The sequence below is a fragment of the Stegodyphus dumicola genome, chromosome 9 (genome assembly GCF_044657685.1).
Source record: "Stegodyphus dumicola isolate Sdum_Otavi_A_Nest chromosome 9, ASM4465768v1".
Classification (NCBI taxonomy): Eukaryota; Metazoa; Arthropoda; class Arachnida; order Araneae; family Eresidae; genus Stegodyphus; species Stegodyphus dumicola.
In genome coordinates this window covers 179,449,593-179,473,909 of record NC_140776.1, presented here as the reverse complement: position 1 = coordinate 179,473,909, position 24,317 = coordinate 179,449,593, and the positions used below count along the sequence as shown (strand labels likewise).

The 24,317-nt window shown below is 32.1% G+C and overlaps 1 protein-coding gene across 3 annotated transcripts in view; it reads right to left on the bottom strand.

Annotated features, from left to right (window-relative positions):
* Positions 1-24,317, bottom strand: part of Uck (Uridine-cytidine kinase) — a 97,720-nt gene that overhangs the window by 57,012 nt on the left and 16,391 nt on the right. For all 3 annotated transcript variants that reach the window (XM_035351430.2, XM_035351431.2, XM_035351432.2), the window contains exons 4-5: positions 21,807-21,952; positions 10,427-10,524 (exon numbers count right to left, since the gene is read on the bottom strand). In XM_035351430.2, the coding sequence (XP_035207321.1) occupies positions 10,427-10,524; positions 21,807-21,952 (244 nt within the window). The remainder of the gene's footprint in view (positions 1-10,426; positions 10,525-21,806; positions 21,953-24,317) is intronic.

The window sequence follows — 24,317 nt, the reverse complement described above, 5'->3', positions numbered from 1 at the left end:
TGCTCCAAACATCTTGTAATAGACTCTAAAAGAGAGAGCCATCTCGTACCGCAGTGTTTCAAAATTTTATGAGATTCTGCATTCTGTCCCAAAATTTGTTGAGCAAGCTTGAAGCCGTGCTTGAGTTTTGAACTTTTCCTATATAAAAATATATATTTACTAACATGTTCATTGCTGAGCCAATTAATTTTTCCGTAGCGTTTTTTACAGCTATATGCAAGAAGTGGTATGGGCAACCTCGGATGACTATATCTGGTTGATGAATTTTGATAAATGATGCTACACCTTTAAATTTTCCCTACATATTACCAGCACTGCCTGATAAAAATAATAAGCAATTTTTCCACTTTAAATCTTTGCTTATAAAGTATTCATTTATACAATTAAAATACCTTCTCCAGTATTATTCCTGAATTCTAAAATACAAATCAATGAAGTAATTATCACTTCTTTTTCTTTGCTACAATATGCCATAATCAAAAGGTACAGTTTTCTATCATTATTATCATCTGTAATTAGAGCAAATGATGTATTGTATACTTAATTTACAATACTAACAACAGTACTTTCTACAAGAGTTTTCACACTTCCCAAATTTTTGGTGTGGCTGCAGCTAAATTTTTTTTGTTTTTCTTTTGTTATGGCAGAATCAAACTGGCAGATTATGTTCAGTTAAAAATCGAACAAAATAACCTATGCCTTTTATGACACTAATTTCATCAACTTCAATGAAGAAATCTGTTATTTCTTTAGATTTTGCAGCACCAATTTCTTTATGCTTTTGAGAAAGCATGTGCCATTTACAATCATCCTTTTCGCCATGCACAAATGAGAAATTTTTTGAGAAATTTACACTGAGAATGAGTGTACTAGTACTATACTACTACAATCAATCGAGAAATCTACACTATAATGTGCATGATTCATGGAAATGTCTAATGCTTTAAAACAGTGCTCCGCAACCAGTGTGCCGCGGCACACTGGTGTGCCATGAGTAGGATATAGGTGTGCCGCAATCAAATACATGTATTTGACATTTTGCAATTTTTTATCATGTATTTAATACACAATGACAATTTTTTCCTCTTAATAATGTCTATTTTAAATGTTTTCATATATTTCACTGTTGTGTGTGTGATTGTAAGTGTGTCAGCATTTGAATTTTTTCGGCACTTCCCTGATAACTCGAAACTCTTTGGTGTGCCACGAAATTCCAGAAAGATTTTTTGTGCGTCGCAGGTGAGAAAAGGTTGCGGAGCATTGCTTTAAAGCATGGAAATTTTATAGTATATGAATATTTAAATTTCTGTCCTGATAATTTTAGATTCTTCATATCAGGTGGCCTAATTCACAAAAAAACTTCAACTCAAACTAATTTACAAAAAATCACAATTCACAAAATACACTCTCACCGCAATCTAAATGAATAAAGCTGAATCAGGGTAAACAAGTCCTTGACTATAGGGAATTAGGTTACAGAGATTTACAATAGAAGTTTAATGATCTACAATTGGCTACTCTTCAAAATCAGCATCGCATTCAACATGTGATACACGATGTCATGAGCAATCAGCTAACCATTGGATGAATTAGTTGGTTCCATTTTGCCCTCTTTCTATAAAATCCATAGCTTTTTCTGCAGAATGTTTCATCACAACAATTACAAACTTTCAGAAAACATAAAGTGCACCTAGAGGATGGAAACTCATATAGCAATGCATGGTCAGAAATGCTTTTCTGGCATTTGACAACATTTGACAGGTGCAACAAATCTTCAAGTATTGTCACACACACATTTGACGACACACATACCTATTGCAATATATTCTGCCATATTGTTTTCAGCATGAGGAGACCCCCTCACATTACACCCTTGACGTGCATCTCCACATGAATGCAATACATTCTCCACATTGGATCAGCAAGGGAGGTCAGCTGCATTAGCCAGCTACAACCCCAGACATCACTTACATCAGGGATGTCAAACTCATAGGTACACTTGAGCCAAACAAACAAGGTTTAACTTTAGGCGGGCCGGAAAAAAAAAAAAAGCAATATTCATAGAAACGTAGATTTGTTTCGAATAATACAATAATAAACACATATATATATTTATATAGAAAAGAACAAGAAAAATTTAATGTTTACGTCCTGATACTTGACATCTCTTCTCTGCTATTATCTTTACTATTTCAGGAGAAATTTTGTTTGCAGTGATAACTTTCAACGCTGACTCAAGGTGAGCATCATTAATATGGTTTCTAATAGGAGACTTATAACCTTTCATGACTGAAAATAACTGCTCGCACCGATAAGTGCTACCAAACATGGAAATAATTTCATATGCAAATTTTCGAGTATTTTCAAAGCAGGCTGATAAATATTTGTAAAATTCAGGCACACCCACTTCAATGAATTTTGCTTTCAAACTTGAGTTGCATTGAATCTCGATCACCTCCATTTGCATATGGCTGGGTACTGAGTCAATACTTATTGAGAAAAATCAAAGAAAACAAAAACAAAAAAAAAAAAAAAAAAATTGTCTTCGAGGGAACTAAAATCATTAAACCTCGTTTCAAATTCAGTTGTTAAATTTGCATTTTTTCTGCGTATTTTTGATACGAACAAATATCATCTAAACTTGATTTGTTCATGCTGCACGTCGGGAAGTGCGTCAAATCTTCATTTTTAAGTTGTTTTTCCCAAAGAATTAGTTGACATTTGAATGCTTTAATTATGTCAAACATGTTCGTAATGATCTTTTCCTTGTAACAATGAATTTAAATCGGTTAAGTGTTTGGTTATATCAACCAAGCAAGATTAATCTTGTATCCATATTGGATCGTAAAACAAACTTAGGTCTTGATTTTTCGTTTTTAAAAACTGACATATTTCTTCTTTCAAATCCCAGAATTGTTTGAGAATCTTGGAGCAAGATAACCAACGTACCTCAGTATAGTAGGACAAACTTGAATATTAAGCAGTGAATTGACGCTGATTTAAACCTCGAGATCTTATAAAATTTATAACTTTTTTTATATATGACAAAACATTCTCCATATTTATTACTTTTGTGCATAGAACTTCTTGATGTATAATACAATGCATATGATGAATGTTTGAACCGTGAATTTCACCAAGTTTTTTTCTTAGTAATGCTACGAAGCCCTCGTTTTTCAAGGTCATTGATGGAGCGCCATCTGTAGCTACAGAATTTAATTTTGCCAAAGGTAGATTGTATTTCTGCAGAAGTCCAAAAACACAAGTAAATATATCTTCTCCTGTGGTAGTACCAGGCATCAGTATTAATTCCAGTAATTCTTCAAAAATGTTAAAATTCTTGTCACAAGAACGAAGAAACACTGCTAATTGAGCTTTGCCACTAATGTCCGTGCTCTCGCCACAGGCAATGGAGAAACTTTCGAAACTAGATGATTTTGCTTTGATCTGATCACTTAAATTCGCGGCTAAATCAGTAACTCTTTCCGCAACTGTATTTCGAGACAATGAAATTGATTGAAAAGCCTTCACATTTCCAGGACAATCAATTTCTCCAGCTTTCATTAGGCATTCCTTGATGAAATCACCGTCAGTAAAAGGCTTCCGAATGTTTAGCTATCAACTCGGACAAGACGTAGCTTGCATGTACCGCCGCTTCACTTTCTTGCAATACTTTACTAAACATGGACTGTTGCTTTTTCACTCCTAACTTGAGCTCTTTCAACTTTTCTTCTCTCATTAATCCTTCGTAATTGTTATATTTCGATTTGTGTTGTTCGTAATGATGTTTAATATTATATAATTTTGGTACATTAATAGTATTATTACATATCAAGCAGATTATTTTATCTTTTATTTCACAGCAAAAATATTCTAATTCCCATTTTACTTGGAATATTCTATGTTCGTCAGCGATTTTTCGTTTAATTTTACTACCACTTGGTTTTGATATAGACATACTGAATACAAAGGGCTGGAATAAACATGGTTAATGTTAAAAAGTTAACAAAAATTTATTCTTTTCACAAGAGATAAATCAAAATGCTGAAATATTTCTTCAAAAATATTCTAACAATTTCACAAAATGTCAAACGTTTAGCAAAAATCAATTCAAAACAGAGAAACTAATTCTATCTCACAGCGAAATCGCTACAAATCAATCACAGCATTAAGTAAACAAACAGTTCGCTAGAACTACAGCTACTACTGAGATGGAGTTGTTTGTTCTCCGCTTTTATAAACTGTATAATTAATTTCTCGAATATACTGGAAACATCTATAAATATCTGGATTTTTGTGGATGGCAACAGCAATTACAAGATATTTATTTATTAGGTATTAAATGCACGCGCTGTTCTATTTTTAACCTTCCAATGCAGCTGTCTTTTCAAAAATCGTCTGCCTTGCTAAGGCAACATGAAGCAAATCTAATAACAATTCTAAATAAAAAAAACTAACTAAGTAAATAACTATGAAATCCGTAACAATATGAATTAAGTAATAATTAATAATAAAGCAAAGTGCATGCACATGCATGCACCTATATATCGTACAAAACTATGATTGGAAAACTGAGACCATGAGTTCAGCCACATTCGGCTATCGGGGAACGCGTACAAGTTCTGAGTGCACGTGTCCCCCAAAAGCCGAAGGTAGCTGAACGCAAGCTACTCACACGCATTTGTAATTTAAGTAGTGTGTGTGTCAGCTCGCTGTGAGTAATCTAACAACACTGAATAAATTATCGTTAATTACTTAGCAGTAAACATTTCATTTTTTTCTTCATCGATATGTTATTTTACTATTATACATTTGCCGATATATTGGCTGGGTCGCAAAAATATTTGTTGTGAGTTTGACATCCTTGACTTACATTGACTACTTCCCCTGGGGAGTACATTCCTTTTTATCTTTTCATGGCAGGAAAAAACTTTCCTTTGAAAGGACAGTACCGTTTTTGAGAAGTGAAAACAATTATAAGTAGACAAATCTGGAGAACATGTGGGCAGAGCAAACATACTTATTTTCGGGAGAGATAGGCTCTGCAAAGTTATCCCTGACCAGCTTGAAAATGCATCACCGTGCAATTCATTTTGAATAATGCTTCCTACTAAATAACATGTAGTGTTCCTCCCTTTTATGCTCTTAAACCAAGTGTTGAGGAACTTAATGAACTACTATGTGAATAATCACTTAAGTCCAAGAACAGAAACGTAAACTCAAGAAGGGTTAATTATCCTTTATTGCTGAAAATGAAGATTCACAGTTGGCCCCTTTCTCACGGTGTACACAAGGCATCCACTTGGGCTTAACTTAAAATGTAAGAAGTAAGAACTATCTAATGACTAACTAAAGAGATTTAGCCAAAGCTAACATAAATTCTAATCTTGTTGACCTGTAATATTAAACTAGCCAGCGAAGCTTGTAAAGACATTAAGATTTTTGGAAGCAGGCAAGATGAAAAATGAGCAATCGCCTTGACAGGAATCGAACCACGAACCTCTGAAATACCGGCTGAGTGTCCTGAACACTAAAAAGGCACACTAGGAAAGCAGGAGAAATACCTTACAAGCTATCAAAAGGCACATAATATGGCCTAGCATAGTATCAGCTAGAGAGATGCAGCAAAAAGACAAACATGCACTAATACTTTTTCCTTCTCATTATCATTTGCTCATCATTTGCATTTGGGTAAGGAATTAAAAGCTGATGCTAGAAGAAACAGGAAAGTGCCATAAACTTAAAAGAACTGTTATAAAATTAAGATATATCTTACAAACATAAGATTAAAAATTGTCTGCTTAATATATATAATAATATTTTAAATACTTGCAATTCAAATGGTAAGTGGTCCCATCAGTGGCCAAGTGGATAAAAACTGCCGAGTTTGTCCTTAGTACAATATAGGTAAACAAGATGGCTGCATACTTGATTTTTGTGCTTTTTCACTTACACAACATGAATATGAGCCTCTTTTCCTCAGAAAACTTCTTAATGAAAGCATTCTTTCCTTTAGGTAGATACTTATGTGCTTTACCAAATTTAAATCATCAACCAGCCTAATTTATGCACAATTTCTAAACTAACAAAACCAGCATAGCTATCCAGCCAGGAAGAATACGAGAGACGCAGCATCAATGGTTGAATTAATCGTACTCTCTTTCTAAATTTAGACTGTCATTCATTAGTTACACTCATTTCATTTGTACTTTTAAGTGGAGTTGAAGAAAAGAATAAATATGCAGGTGGTAAAATCTTGAATGATATAAAATTAACAAGTATGTATACAGAAAAGGATAACTCTATATTAAATGTAATAAAAAATAACAGTAATAATCATGCATTACATTACTAACAACTATAACTCAGATCTTGATATCTACATTCTAAGTTAGAATTTTAAGTAGACAATGAAAATAAGCTACGTAGAAAAATGCACTTAGGATAAAAAATGAGTTTAATTTTTATTTAAAAAATTTATCTTCATAAATTTATTTAATAAAAATCATGCCCTGATTTGGCTATCAAATCTAGAACAGCTGTGAATGATTTCTACATAACATTTGAATTTTCATAATTTGACTGCTTAATTTATCAAATTAAATAAACTGACTATTCTGTACAAAAGAATTTTTGTATCACATTTTGACTTTTAAAAAAGTGATTACTCTGAATTTTATGCTTTTAAAAATATACTGTGCTTTAAAAAAAGGTCTTTGATATTAATATTAGCAGCACTTCCAAATATAAAGAACAATTTATTTAAAAATATGTTATGCCACAAAATATCCTTGTACATATAATTTCTTCTACAGAATATTTTTTATTAGTTGCACTTGCTATACATAGAAGTTAAAAGAAAAATCATACTACAATAAATTTTGCCATTTATATAATAGAATAGAGCATGTTTTATTTACATTTTTGGTGTACTTGACAAAGTAATCAGAAGTATTAAATATATGTGTCACATATTATCTTAAAATCTACAAATAAATTTCACTGAATATAAAATGAAGTTAAGCAAAATAGCAGACGATAAAATGGAAAAGGTAAACATTTATTCATATCCCCCAAAAAACCTTTAGTTAATATTTATTATAAATTTATAGCATTTTGTATGTTTCATATTTCATCTTTTTTGGCCCTTTCTTATTATGCATCATTAATAAAAATGTGAATAAAGAAATTCTATACAAATAATTCTCAGTAAAAGTTTACATAAAAATTATTGTTAAAAATAACTGTTGCAATTTATTGAAGATCGCAACAAAATGCATGAATCACATTTGGTGTTATCGTTTAAAATAAACAAGCCAAATCTGAAGGAAAAAAAAAAAAAAAAAAAAAACAATATATAAAATCCCATTTATCTTCGGAAACTTTACTTGTTTGCAGATATGTTAGAAATACATTTATTTTAAGATGGTAGTAAAAATTTTATATGTTATAATTAAAATGTTTTTCAAAAACTTTATAAAAATTATTTAACCATACAAATTTTTTAAACAAACCACAAAAATGTGTAAATTTTATTTGGTTTAAACCTAAATTTCAAGTGATAAAAGAAGTAAACTTACTTAATTATTAAATAAATATTATTAAATATTTGCCAAATTCAATTAACATTGCAGGTTTAAAATTTTGACTGCTAATTAAAAAAAAACTGCTGCTCCAATTTTTAGAATTTTTGTTTTGTGGCATAACTTAAATCATAGAATTTAAATATGGGGGGGGGGGGAATAGGAATGTCATTTCAGAAAATGTTTTGTGTCAAAATGCATTTGTTAGAACAATGCTATATACAATTTTAATATATATAAAAGTCACATTTTCAAGACAATAAAAAAACAAATTGAATTTCATCAATATGCCAAGTGGAATGAGAGATGTAGAACTATCCCATTTCTCTTTCACTCAGTACATGTAAAGCCAATATAAGGTTATTTCAAGCATACAACTGAGGTTAATTAAATTATACACAAAATGAAAATATTTAAATTAATTTTATAATAGTGTTGCATATGAATAAAATTTATATAGAACAATAAAAATAGGCAATAAATTCAAAAATCAATTCCTATCAATTATTCCACTTTAATGGACAAAACCTATTTCTTCCAGTCAGTTCTTTCTGCTGTGGAAGAAACTTGCCAACTCTGCCCTCAGGCATAACATGAATAAAAAAAAAAAATTCTGGTTTCATCAATCTTAAAAATAAATTTAAGCTTATAGCCATTCATTTCACGGGATAAAATTTAGAATCAGTCAACGATTCTTGGTTTATGATATGAGATTTTGTGGTGTAATTTAAATTTATGTAGATATCTAGCTGAAAAATAAATATCCTTCACCTTCATTGCAACACTCTTTATTTTGTCTTCTTCAATAGCATAGGCCTTTTCAGGGGAATATTTGATGAATGGTGCTGACAGAAAAAACTTTAGCAAAATGTCAAAACCCAAAAATTTTTCACCTTGGATATGTAATTTTTCTGGAAGCGGAGTTTCAACAAGTTGTTTCTCTTTCTTGTACTTTACTTTCCTCAGAAGCAACTGTTATCAATGTTGATACAGGAATACCCAGTTTTTTTTAACAATTCTACTTCTGTTACTCTAAAATTTATCAAATTCCTTTAAAACTTTGGTTAAATGTTTTAGTGAAAGTACCTTTAACTGCTTTACATTTGATGAAAAATTAGGAAGAATACAGGAATAAGTAGCGCTTGAGGAGACAGAAGATAAGTAGCACATGAAAGAATACAGGTGATAAGTAGCACATGAGCTGAAACATATTTACTGCATGATGCAGTCATAAAATGTGTAGCATTAACAAATCTGACACATAAGCAAACTTCATTGTCTTGTGTCCTCCAAGTGACCCTTCCAACCCACTAAGCAAATTTCAACTATATCAATTAACGATATCATATACCATCATTCTGCCCCCTTATATCCATACATACATCCAGTAAATGCTATCTAGAAAATGTGGGGAAGAAGAAAGAATAAAGAAAAAGAAATTATTGCAGTTATGAAAAAACACTAATGAATAAATCAGAATGTATAACAGAAGCTACGTGTCATATATATAAATATACTGGCCAAAAGTCTCCAGATACCCAGTGGTATAGACTCGGAGAGTCCTGATGCATATAGTAATATGATGTTGGTTCCCCTTCTGCGTCGATGACAGCCTCCATACGTTTGGGAGACTTTCCACTAGTTTTTGATAGGTGGCCATAGAAAGTGATTTACAGGCATCCATCACAATACACTAGTGAGTGAGCGCTAGCATTGAGGAGGATCAATTTGACTGGTTACATAATCTGTGTTCTAATTCGTCCCAGATGTGTTCTGTGGGATCTAGATCAGGTTTCTGAGAAGGCCAGCTCAGTTTTTGAATACCAATTTCGTCAAACCATGGGTGAGCAAGTCTTGATGTGTGAATGGAGCAGTTATCTCGCTGGAAGTGAAATAGGCTTTCCCCAAAATATTGCCATAGAGTTCGGAGAGTAACACTGTCCAGAATATCCATATATATCTCAGAGTTCAGGTTTCCAACCACAGGAACTAAGAGATCCAGGCCAAACCATGAAAAACAACCCCACACGATGATGGTACAATCACCCAAACATTAAAGTCAGCACAATGCAATCACTTAAGAAGTGCTTGCCAGGCGTACACCAAACCAAGACGTATCCATCAGACTGCCAGACTGCACAGCGAGATTCATCACTCCAAAGAACATTTTCCCACATGTCTACAGTCCTTTAATTTTGAGCATTGCACCACTGCAATTGATGCTTAACATTCAGGGGAGTGATGTCCGGCCTTGTGATCGGCTGCACAACCATGGAATCCCAGGTTTTTTTGCATCTTGACGAGGAATTGTGATTTTGTTTCACTACTCTTTTCAGAGTTCTATAGCTGCATTCACTCCCCCCCCCCCGTTTTTCTACAGTTTTACTGCCTCAGTGTTTCCACTTCACAATTACATCACTCACAGTAGATTTGGGCTTCTGTAGAATATCTGAAATTTTATGAACTGATTTCCCACAAAGGTGGCATTCAACTATATTGCCACAATCAAAGTCACTAAACTCCTTTGACTTACTCATTGCCTCACAAACACATAAATATGATCTGACAAACAACTATCAACATTTTTTTAGCCTTTGGTTATGCATCAAATTATTACTTCTTTAGGGAGGTGTAGGGATATTTTTGGCAAGATAGATGAATAGGAATTAATCAAGAAAAAGACAGTACGATGTAAAAAGGTAATATATATATATAAGAAGCACATAACACTGCTTTGCTGTAAAAGGTTATTTTTCAAGTTTATTTGCAGATTTAAAACAGCACTCAAATCAGCACAACCCATAAAAAGTTAGGAGGAAAAGATAAAAAAAATTTACACTTACAGGAAGACAAAAATCTTCAAATGCAGGTTTCACATATGTGGTGTACTGGTGCAATATTTGATCCAGTTCTCTGCCCCTTTCTCTTGTGTCACGCAGAACTAAAATAATTTACTTATATTTAAAAGAAAGAAAAAAAATTAATAATAGAGCTTCTAGAAAACATAAATGCTTTCTCAGAGATGTACCGAATAGAATATATTCATGAAATTTATACCATATTGTTTAAACAGATATTTTTATGATATCGATATATACGAATTTAATTATACATGTGTTAAAATTATATAAATTAAACCTTTAGCTCTCCCAACACACACACACACAAAAAAAAAAAAAAAAAAAAAAAAAAAAAAAAGAGGGGGAAGAAAAGAAAGGAAGGAAGAAGTTTAACATTAATTCCTTGATAACACAAATCACAGACAGTAAAATCTAGAACATAAATCAGATTAAACTTTTCGCAACAAAAGCAGAATTTTCGATTTCAAAACTATTAAACTAACACAATGGCCCTCCAATTTTTTCAAAATAAATAAATAATAATAGACAATGCAATTAATAATTGAACAATTAGGTATTAAAAATTTTTTCATAAAAAATTAGGAATTTTTTAAATAATAATAATAATTAATGATTAATGATCTCATAATTAATAAAAAGCTTAACAACTTTACTTAAAACAGATTGCTAAATTACACCTGTCAGTTTAATTATGAATTATTAAACAGTTGATATATATGATAGCTTTCACTTAAACCTGAACTGAAGAGCCTGGGAAATATTTAAAAAAAAAATATTACATTTAAATTGCATTATTTTTGAAAGGGTAATTAAAAAAAATCTTTTATCTATTAATAGATTTATTACATTTCAGGACCTTGAATTACATAAGGTGAACGCTGCTTCCTGTAATACAACTAATTATTTATGTTTCTGCTCCTTTTTCTTTTTTTCTTTTAATTATTAATTGCAAACCTAAACATTAAATTATCAATTGCAAACTCACATCACTAACACGCAAACTATGAACTCCATACTTTCTCAGCCTATTAAATTAGCAACTTGTAAGCAGGACTAGGAGGTACAATTTTGGGCTTTTTTATGTTTTCTAAAAAAAATTATAATTTGCTTTTACATACTTTTAAATGCATTATACTTTGCTTAATTGTTTTTTAAAAGTTTATTTTATTGGCTCAAGGCCAAGGCCGAACACTTCAGTTTTTAAAAATTGTTCAGCTTATGATTTGTTACAATTAATTTATTTAACCGTTTGACTGCTACGCGGTGCAAAAGCGCTGCATTAATTTGTCTCGAAAACTGGGACGCAGCACTTTTCCGCTGTTTGTTGCTCCCCATGGGTGTGAACGTAGTCTGACCTCGCGCATACTTTGTAACACGAGTGCATTCTAAAATAACTAACTGCGTCGTGGTTTTCGAGACAAATTAACGCAGTGCTTTTGCGCCTCGCAGCAGTCAAACGGTTAACTGAATTATTTGTATTGGATAGATTTCCTAAATTAAACATGTTTTAATTTTCAGTTGGATTTATGATATGTGCTTATCATTTTGCTCAGATTTTTTCCCAAAATGATAACATTTCACAGTCTTCTTTCAGTTACATATGGGTTGGACTATATTAATGAATAATTTAGTTACCTCATTTTGCTTAAATTACAAGAAATTGTTGATTTAATTAAAAAAATTTTCCCTTTATCATATAATTGATTGCATAGTTCAGAAATATGTCTTGCTATAGTATTATCTTGTAGGATCAACCCTCAGAAGAAATTTTATATGTTACATCTCGCATTATTTATTGAATTCTCCTTTCTTATATATGTATACAGTGGGCCTTTTTTTTAACTTTTTACTTTGAAGTATTAAATTTAGACTGTTCCGGAAAACTTCTAGAAAAAAATATTCTTTTTATTATTCATTTTAAATCTATCATAGATTTAAGTGTATTGTTTTGTTTAAGATCTGGTTTACAGTTTATTTAATTTTATTAGGTTTTTTAGCTTATACGTATAAATTCATGCTTCCTTATAATGGAAAAACATATTAAGTTTGCCTGAAATGAAGGTACAGTGAACCACACAAAGATAAGAAATTCATGTGTCTGGTCCCCCACAGGTCAATTGCACAAGCATAATTCATTCAGTTATGGCTCCACTTGATATTTCAAGTCAGAACTTCATGGGCAAAGTCATAAGATTTTAGCGATCTGCACTATATCTGTCACAAAAGCCTCTTGATTTCAGGTAGGGTGATAGACAGATGATCCTGTTTCTCCTTTAGTACTGTTTCAACTATAACAAATCAAGGGACACAAAATATAACTGAAAAATCAAGAGGGGTGTGACTAATTCAGTCTGCAAACTGTTTTAGACAAGGCAAGAACTTGAAATGCTCTTAAACTCTCAGCTAGAGAGACTCTCGCTGCTTGCACGATCCTCACATAATGAGGACAATAAATTCTTATTTTACATATCCATTCAATATTAATTGTCAATTGTCATTATTTTATTAATAATAGAGCTTCTCATATACAATACAAAGTTCGTAATCCGGACTCGTTGGGACTTTAGCGATTCCGGATTCATAGATCATCAATTTAAATCTTGTAAAATGGAATGCAGAAATTATACAATTAAAAATATGAAACCGTAATTTATGAAGCAATTATGATCTAAAGGGTATCACAATTAAAAAAAAAGCTTAATATTTATTTGTATACTTTATTAAACATTTCTTTCAATGTAAGTTGTTTAAATTACTTTGTTTTTTGTGCTAATATTTTCTCTTTAATTCTATAAACAGACATAACTTCTTGTTCAGTTACAAAGTTCCACCTTTCAAAAGCAGTATTTTCTGGATCTAGAACCATACTACAGATTTCGCTGTCCGTTGATTGATGATTGGGGCATTGTCGTCGCAATGAAACATTTCTGTTATATCATCTTCATTTATTACTGCTTCACCACATTTCTTTACAAAATCCAATAACTGGAAAATTTCACCTTTAGTTTGCGATGTCCGAAAACCTTCAAATTCGTGCCTATCATCTTCATCGTCCTCACAATGAAATATGGCAGCTAGCCATAAATTATGCCAAGCATTTTTTTAACATATCTGGAGACACATCCTCCCAACACGCATGCGCATGCATAAAGCATACAAAAGAAAAGTTTGCGGCTTTGAGGTCCGGATTGTAGATCATTCCGGATAATGGACGTCCGAATTACGGACTTTGTACTGCATTTATAAAAAATTTGTTTTTAGTTCTATATGCAGAAACACACAACATAAACAAATTGTAACTAGTCAGTTACCATTCCTTACATGGAATTGCCACATCAGTGCAGTGTACAGTCATCATCCCAATGGTGACCAAGGACTGACAACTGCATTAATGAAGCAAACTAGCAACAACTATTTTGACAAATAAACTATAATTTGTTCCGAAAAACTTCAACAATTCCAACTCATCTGTATCTGAGTCAACTATATCTTCAACTGCATAGCGAAACTCTTTAACTTTATAGTAACATAGACTCTCACTACTCGGAAATGCCTAGTATTGAGCCTGAAGTAACGCAGAAGATATAAAGCAACTATATTGCAAAGTAAAAACTTAAAGCTAATCTCCAGCTAACTCCCAGACAGGCTTCGAAAATCCCACATACTGAATCAATGCCTTTTCAGCCTTCCTCAGATAATCCAAAATCACACCCATCTTCGCTAAAGGTGATCTCCAAAACAGAAGCATCTAAGTCTCAATGTTTGTGATTCTGTGACAACAGTGTGATGTGTACAACAGCAAATATTTAGTGAATTGTGTGTGCTTAACCGTATGTTTTATATTCATTTGTGTGTCTTCAAAAGTTTTCTACAACTGTCCACTATTGAAACAGTGAAACAACTGCATTTCAACAAACAGAGGGAAAACAAAAGAGGTATGTTTATTTCTTTGCTTTGCATTTTGTCTTGACAATAAATTAACACGGTCAAACAGCTAACTGGTTGAAGGTCACTGACCTTTTCCCCTCAGGGGTAAAATGATAGACTCTCAGGAATTTCCCCCATTTTTTTTCTTTTGGAGGCTATGCCGCTTTGGGTAATGACCAACCTGTAGCAGCAAGATATTTTCACAGATTAGATTCATAGAATAGCCTTGAAAATACCTCCTATATGGAAATCAAATATTACTTTATGGCTGAGACAATGTGAAATCTAATTTGATCTAGTTGGTATTATCAGAGATAACATGAAATTTTCACACATTGTCACAAATTTAAGCACATTAATTTTAACACATCTCGTATGTTATCTTAACACCTTCTGAAAATTACAAACATCTAGCAGACTAATTGCAGAGTTCCAAGGCACAGAAAATCCATAAACTTTTATTGGATTTACAATTAGGTGGCAAAAAAAAATCCTAGTTTCCTTTTGAAAGAAATGAAAGAATTATTATCAAGCAAAACAGATGATGATTTCCTAAAACATGTGGATACAATGGCTTTCTTCCAATACGTAAGCAATTTTATTGGCCTTTCATGCAAATTTAACTCATCCAGCCTAAATAGCAGATAAAGTTTCGGAAGTTACACACAACCAACTACTTGTGCAGCATCAAATAATCACCAAAATGCAGTTATTTTCAACACTAAGCTTAATGAACAAGCAAATAGAGAATCTCACTAAGCAAGATAAATGCTTGTCTCGAAAGCAGTGCAATTATGATGAAACAAAAAAGGAGTTTGAATATATGTCAGAACATGAAAATTGTCGACCCTCCAAGAGTAATAGGTCATCACCTCTACACATAGCACATAAAAAGCCTATCAGCATTAGACCAGTTGGAGATTACACAGAACTTCCACATACACAAGAACTTATATATGTGGTATGTACTTGTACATGTGGTACTACCACACTTGCATATGTGAAACTTATTCCACATATACAAGACTTCACTCAATCTTATCACGGCAAAGCAGTGTTTTCTAAATTTGATACTGCACAGGTGTTTTCATTATATGAAAAGCACATATCTAAAACAGCACAGTCTATTAAAAGTGCATATCTAAAAACAGCAGTAATTACTCCTATCAGTCTTTCTGAATTTCATTTACTTAGATTTTGGATTCAAAAAGGCTGCTCAAACCTTTCAGCATTTCATGCATGAAATGTAACAAGAACTAGATTTTTGTTACACATATTTAGAGGACATTCTGGTATTCTCAGAAAACAAAGCACTTTATAAACATGTTTCCAAAGTTTTACACAAACTAAATGAATATAGTCTGAAATTAAATACTTCAAAATGTGTTTTTGCTGTTTCTGAAATAGAATTCTTAGGTCATTGAATAACCAAGAAGAGTAGATGCTATTTTGAACTTCAAAAAACCAAAAGAAAGTTTTCTGGGTTACTAAATTTTTACCACAGATATCTGCCATGTGCAGCTCCTAACCAAGCACTACTTAGCAAACATTTAAAAGGTTAAAAAAAGAACGACAAACACAAAATTGATTGGTCAAGTGAAACTTTTGACAAACAAGTGAAACTTTTGACCATTACCTTTTACTAAACAACAATTACCAAAAGATATATTATTAGCATATCATTTGCAAAATGCATCTCTAATTCTTCAAGTTGATGCATCTGCCTATCCTACTGGCAGTTCTCTAAACTTAGCTGCAAACCACAGACTCAAACCTCTAGCACTTTTTTCTTGAAGGCTCACAGCCATCGAGAGAAGGTACAGTGCAAGCGATAGGGAATTATTGGCTATCTACACATCCATTTGGAAATTAAAACATATGCTAGAGGGGCACAAATTTACAGCGTTTACTGATCACAAACCACTTACATTTGCTTTCAAACAAAAACCTGAAAAATGCTCTCCACATTAAAATCGTCAGCTTTATTTCACAATTTACAATTCATTTCCAATACATAAAAGGAATCGATAATATTGTTGCCAACACATTGTCTCGCATTCATAAAATTAAAACTAGTGGCACTGTTGATTATGAAAAAATTGCTCAGGTACAAACAACAGATCTACTTTCAAATTGATTCACATATTATCTAACAGCTATTGACCGGTTCACAAAATAGAAAGAAGCTATCCCCATCATTGATATTCAAACTGCAACAGTAGTGGAGGCTTTCTATGCGAACCAGATCTCTCACCGGCATTCCAGCTACTATTACAACCAATCAAGGATATTGATTTTGTTTATACAAAGCTCAAATAAAACTCCATGGCATACAACGAATATACACAACTGCTTATCATCCTCAAAACAATGGTTTAGCTGAGGAATTTCACTATCTTTTAAAACCTGCATCACTTTTCATGACGTATTAATATATGTCATGAAAAAGTCAAAATGGTCAAATATTTTACCAAATGCGCTACTTGGGCTGAGAACAGCTCTCAAGGAGAGCAATGAGCACTACTGCTGAACTTCTATATGAAACTAAACTAAACTTGTTTTTTTTTTTTTTTTTTATACACTAAATTCTGAAACTGATCTTTTTGAATAGACCAGTAACTTCAAAGCTGCACACAGCAGCTTAAATAAAAAACCAACTGGATCACATGCAACAAAAGCAATGTTTATTCACAAAGATTTAAAAATGTGTTCACATGTGTTTGTGCGATATGATGCAGTACAACAGTCACTGCAACCACCTTATGATGGCCTTTTTAAAGCAATCAAGCATGGCGCAAAAGTTTTCTAATTATCCATTCATGAAAAATCTGCATCAGTCTCAACTGACCATGCGAAACTAGAATTTAAGTCTAATACGAATATGGATACTTGCTTTTCACGTACTGTATATCCTAGATCTGCAAATCATGCCAAACCAAATATTCGTCAAACTCAACTCATTCCGGTGGCATGTGCATTTCACTGATTTTTTCATGCCATCAGATGATAACTGAGAAGGAGTATGCAGGACAGCCCACAAAGATAAGAAATTCAGTCCGCAACGTTAGCAATGTTCGAGCTGTTACAAAGTGCAAGATATTGCAGATGCATAATGCGCTCAGTAACTGCTCCATTCGACATTTCAAAAGTCATAAATTCATAGCTAGTATCAAGGGATTTTAGCGATCTGCACTATGTCTGTACCAAAGCATCTCAATTTCAGGGAGGGTGATGGATAGATGATCCTGTTTCTCCTCTAAAATTGTAACGAATGTAACGAATCACTGTAACGAATCAGGGTGTGTAAAATAAAACTGAAAAAATTAAGAAGGCATAACCACTTCAGTCTGCAAACTGTTTTAAACAAGGCAAGAACTCGGAATGCCCTTAAACCTTCAACTAGAAAAACTCGCTGCTCACAAAGCAATTCTTATCTTGCCTATCATTCAATATTAATTATGAATTGTCATTACTGTATTAACCCATTAGCCGTTGGTGTTGCGTTGACGCAACGGTCAAAATAAATGCATATATAAATATAACTACCTAAGATATTTTATACCAGCAAATGATTTTGTGTAGGGAATATTATGGAAGATTATTTCTGTAGAAAAATATTTGCCTTCAACAATCCTTTTGTTTATAATAATTAATCTCATACTTTGAGCAAAATTTTCGACCGGGTATTTTTGCTGAAAATATTTAATGAAAGAATCGCCGTCTTTATGAGTGATCTATTTTTAGTCAAGGTCACCATTCATCAGAACATTACAGATATTTATATTTGTGTTGGGAAGGATGGGAAAACAGATGTTGCGCTGCCGCAACGCCAGCAGGAAACGGGTAGTCAATCTCCTTTTTCACTCATTCCTTTTGATGTTCTGGTTCATGTTCTGGTTGTTTAAAAATGCCTAGAACGAGGTATTTTATATTAGAAGCCCTTCAAAGATTTTTTGATGAAGAAACCGATGATGATAATGTTAATAATGACCAGAATGAAACTGATAGTGTTGTTGTTCCCCCAGAAATTGCAGAATCTAGTGACGAAGAAGAAAGGAATGGCAATGTTTTAAATAATGATAACGATATTTTACCAAATGATACTGCTGGGAAAGTTAAAATTCACGTAAGAAGTAAGTTTCAGCCTTCTAAAAGCAGTTATAGTCATACTAAAAAGTTTAAAAAGCAGAAGACGGAAATCTTGAAGTGGATAAGAAAGGAACTGTTAGTTATGTCTCAGGAAGAACATGAAGAAAGAGATAGAGAAATTATAAAAGACAAAATACAAGGTAAAACTAGTACACAGATTTTCAATTTTCGTTTTGGTTTAGACATTCACTCTCTTTTCGTTGAACAGACAAATATATACACTCAGCGAAAAAAAAAAAAAAGCACCCAGAATTTATTGCATCTGGAGCCTATATGAGAAGATTTATTGGGATATTATTGCTTACAGGATATCATTCTTTACCTCAAGAAAAAATGTATTGGTCTTTTGATAAGGACATTTCTGTTCCTGTTGTACGAGAATTGATTACAGTACAGGAATATGAAGCAGAATTTGCATTTGACAATATTCAAATTGACAATACTGATAAATTATATGAGGTGAGACGATATCTAAACTTACTAAATATCACCACTTTTTACTACTGGAAATATAAAGTCTCTTTTAGATTTCAGATGCGAGAATGCAATATTCTTTTTGCAAACTCCTATTGAGAGTGTAGAATCAGCCAGAAATAGATCAGCAACAGGAAGACCTAGTAAATTCAGCATTAAAAAACCATTGCATGGAGATGGTAGACATTTTATCCTAAAGTCCGTTGATAACAAAAGACTGTTGTAAAGAGTAACAATAGTGTAAAATATGTAATGTAGCTTTACATCATGATTGTAATAAAGCTTTTCATGCTTGAATCTTTCAATTGAAATAAACTGTATTTGTAAATGAAATACAATGTATATTTTAATATTAAATTAATTACAAGTAAAGTGATTTGTAGATTTATAAAACATTATACAGCTAAAAAATAATCCTGCGCTCCACTCAAAAGAAACATCACACGAGTAGAATCCTACTCACTAAACATCCGTAGTCTTCTTTCCCTGATGTTGCGCGAACGCAACATTCGCGTTTTCCACAGGTAAGAGCAATTTTTTTATTTTCAATGTAAATTTATGTTATAAATGCTTTATTTAATATTTGTTATTATTTTCATGAGAAAAGAAACATTCCTTGTAGTTTTGGCGGTTAATGGGTTTCTTGCTTTTTGTACATTTATAATAAATTTGTTTTTAGTTATATACGCAGCAAGTAGTATTCAACTTAAACAAATCATAACTAGTAAGTTACCATTGCTTACATGAAATTGCCATATCAGCACAACGTACCGTCGTCACCCACAGGGGAAGGTACAGGATGAAGCAAGATCAGCACCTGTGCATCCATTTAGACATATCAGGTATTGTCAGGCCTTTTTAACACCGAAGCTTCTGCTCCCAAAAGAAATCCTTGAAAAAATACCCCAGGAAGCAGTCCAAGAGTCCCTCACCCCTCTTTCACAATTGCCAACTGTTTGAGAGGATTTCAGCTCACTATGTATTTTGAGTGACTCCTTGCTGCACAGGCACTATATACTTACAAACAGCCATTGCCTTCTCTGAGATTCAGACCTGGGCCCTTTGGTACAACAGTCATCATCACTGATCAGGATACTGTCTGGGCATCGTGGGAAATTTACAATTTTAAATACTTCCCTTATGCCTGCATAAAGTAAATTTAAATCTATATTAGCCATTTTACCTTATTACCCCACCAATAGCAGGTAGTTAAGACCACTGAATACCAGTAATGCAACCCACATATGAGCCCAAGCAAATGGGGTAGTTGCACGGTTGGTTTTCTCCATGTGTAGTGTGAATACATGGCAGTTTCTCTTACAAAGTCTTCCAAAAAGGATCATTCCCCATTCAGCCATTCAGCAAATAGTCTTCATATGCTTTGCTATATACAAAATAACTTGAACTTTTTGCAATTCTGAGCTCATTAAAAAGTTATCATAATAAAGTCATTATAAATTAAAATATTATTACAAACCATTATAAGTTAAAATAATTAAGTCATTATAAGTTAAAATATTTCATAATTTGTCTTTCACATTTTGCTTTTCTAGACTCTATATATGTATGTATATGTCTAGACAGAATGCCATTTTAGAAATTTTCAAGCTAGAATAAAAAAAGCAAGGGGTGGAGGAAACTCTAAAGGTGAAGATCAAAACTGTAATAAAAATAGATTAGGAAATACAGTTCAAACTCCGAAATCTGGATGTCCAATATCGGGAATGATAAAAAATCCAAACCACCAGCCTAGAAAAAAAAAACAACTGAAAGCATCCAGATTTTATATTATGTCCAAAGGGGCTTTTTACTTTTATTTATTAAATATCATGTTCTTTGCACTTAAAACATAAAATTCAATTCAACAGCAATATCACAAAATAAAAAGAGCATGTCTTTAGAATTTCCGATACACAGTATCGCGTGCTGAAGATTTAAAAAAAAAAAAAAAAAAATTCTGTACAGTGTTGCCAGGGCTAGCTTTGAAATCATCAAGTTTTTTACTCAAAAACTCATAAATGCTTTACAAAATATGAGACAAATAATAAAACAAATTCGAAATTTGAGCTTCCAGATGCCCATATTCAGGTGCAGACATACGTTATTCAAAACTGGATGGTTGTAGGTACTGTTTTTTTATTACAACGCGAGAAATATACATTTACGCAGATTCTTCATTATTTAATTTCCTTAAATATAATACAGGGCTCTAATATTTGATGAAAACAATTTAAAAAGTGATTCGCCATTTACAGTGAATCAACCAAAATGCCAAAAATGAAATTAATAACCCTTTTGGGTTATAAAGTAAAATAAAAAAATATTTAAGAAAATCTAGGAATAGAGAATATTGATTAAAGCACCTGCTCCAACAAAAGGAAATAGATGTGCCATATAAATGGGATTTTTCTTGGGACAAAATGACATCTCTGCACGTCAGATTAAAACAACTATAGATGTGGCACTACGACCAATGACAATACACTGACGGCCAGGATTACACGTTCCACTCTTTAGTTACTGTGGGGAATTAGCATTTTTCTATCTAGCCTAAATAGTGAAGGTGAAGGAAGCCCAATGTTGCCATGTCTTTATTTCATCTTATTATATTTAAACAGATGATCTAATATTAGGAAATTTCCTAAATCCAGAAATGCTGAAGTCCTAATTATTTCAGATATTGGAATTTGCATTAATTAAATTAATTGGATATAAATGGAATTGTAAAACAATGTTAAGCATATTTTATCTCATTATTTATTGAACTTTGGATTCGACAGTATAGTTTCATTCAAAGTGTACTGATATTTACCTCGTCGAGACAATCGGGTATCTGGATCAGTATCAACAAACAATTTCATGTGGAAAAGTTCTCTGATTTCAGGGAAATAAAATACCAGAATACCTTCAACTAAAACAACATCTGCTGGATGGACAGTAATAGATTCATCTTGCTTTCTGAAAAATGAGATAACATATTTTTAATATATAATATAAATAATTTAATAATAAGTGATAATAAATTATTTAAATTTAATAATAAGTGATACACTTAAAAGATTTAACTAAATAACTTTAACACTAAATAATTAAATAAATTTAATAATAAGTAATACATTTAAAAGATTTATAGGTAATTTCAGGTTATTTACATTTATCAGGGAGTTTCCACAAGAAAATTTCTTCATAAATACCACCCAAAAATAAACTATATTTCATTTATTACATGGTAATTTACTTGGAAACTGAATGAAAAATAAATATTTATTGTATTAAATATTAAAAAACAGCAATACAGAAATTACATTTTCTAATGGGTGCATAAAACAGTCAACACAACAATAAGGCATATGATGAAATCTAGGGAAAAAATAAAATTTTCATATAAATAAAAAATATTTCTCTTATTCTGAACAGGACAACACCAAAGAAAAGAAATGTGGATCACTGACAAAAATTTCTTTATGCCCCAATAACATTCATCTCTATATTGGTTTCAGGGCACAGGGGAAAAAAAAAAAACTTATGTGTACACCACATGACTTCCTTGTACAGAATATTAAATTATATGCATTTTTTTCTGCATTTCATTTAAACTTATTTCCTTGAATTTCATCAGAGATATATTTCTCATCCAATTAATTCAATTCTCCCTTCATGAAGGCAAAAATACATAAAAACTCAAAATATCTACATTAAAAATTAATGCCAAATACAGTTCATACAATTTTTTTTTTTTTTTTTTTTTTTTTTTACGATCAAAATTACAGTTTCTACGCAAAAACAAGCCATTTGACCAGTGGGCAAGAAGGCAGATTTTTTGGTGCACAAAACTGAAAGTTTACTCTCAGCCGAGTTTGGTCTCACTCAGCAAAAAGACATCGAAGGCTTAGAAACTGATTTAATTTGTTGTGAATGCTATGCTGAGTCAATATATGGAATAATTTAAAAACTAATATGATAATTCTGGAGCATAATTTAATTTGAAATAATAAAAGAAGACATTACTTTGCTGTTAAGAAGTTTAATTTCTCTAGATTGGCAACAAATCCACTATTCTGCTAAGTTTCAAATGTAACAAATACGGCTGCTATGGTAAAAAAAAAAAAAAAAAAAAAAAAAAAAAAAAAAAAAAAGTTTAACCGCACTTAAGCAACTTTTAAATTGTTGATAATTCTACAACTATAACATGCAGGTTAACTAAAGGCATAAAAACCTTAACCAGAAGATAAGAACAACATAATTATTTTTAAAGCAAAAAATGCACAACTTACAAACATATAAAAAACAAAGTAACTAAGCTCACTGAGCCAAGTAACAAAGTTCATATATATAATATATACACTTATGGTGCGGCCAATTGCAACCAAAAAGGGAGGTGCACATGTACTTGTTTTAGCAATTTCAAATACATAATTTCAACACTCTGAAGCTATTTGTCTTTGAGTTATGTGAGATATATACATACATACGTACTGATGCGATAAAAAACTCTTCTGAATCCATTTTAAATAAGTTTCATAATTCAGTTTGGGGAAAAAAGGGTCCTTTATTTTGTCCTTATGTGCAGATGTCAAGGAAAAACATAATTAATCCTTTGAGGGGCGGTATATAAAATAATTTAAATTGTGGTAAAATTTTGCATAAATTATAACTTATGTACCCTACGCATTTAAACAGGTCTTAGAAATTGCTGTGTTGAGAATACCGACTAATTTGTCAATCGAAATTTTTTCGTTTTCAATAACCTCTGTCACTTTCTTCGCTATCGGAAGCAAATTATAATGACGAGGAATTTGATTTAAATCATATCAAAGACGGAGTACATCGAGATGAAATACTACATTTAGTAAGGAATTATAAGCCAAATAAAATAAAAATATCTGCCCTGAAGATAAGGATAGTGCTGACAGATCAACTTCCAATTCATTGCGCCGCAGCGTTAAAGATAAACAAACGTTAAAGTTTAGATAAACAAAGGATATGCCTTTATCCATTTTTTACAGCAATTCCACTTTTTGTTTAATGGACTTCGAAACATACTTTTGCTTTGTAGATCCTTTACATGTTAGTAAAGATATATCAGAAATTCTATTTGACATAATCGAAAGTTCAAGCCTACTTTTATAAAACTGCTCTAACAGTCTGCAAAAAATAATAAGCCAAATCCAAATCGAAGATTAAGGAACAACGCAATCTGCAACATTAACTGAATTAGAAAATTTTAGCTTAGCTTATATCGTCCGTTATACGTTAAACGCGCATTCGTAAACATATTTTGCGCACGCGCACACGCATACTCGCAGCCGTAAAGGTTTTTTCG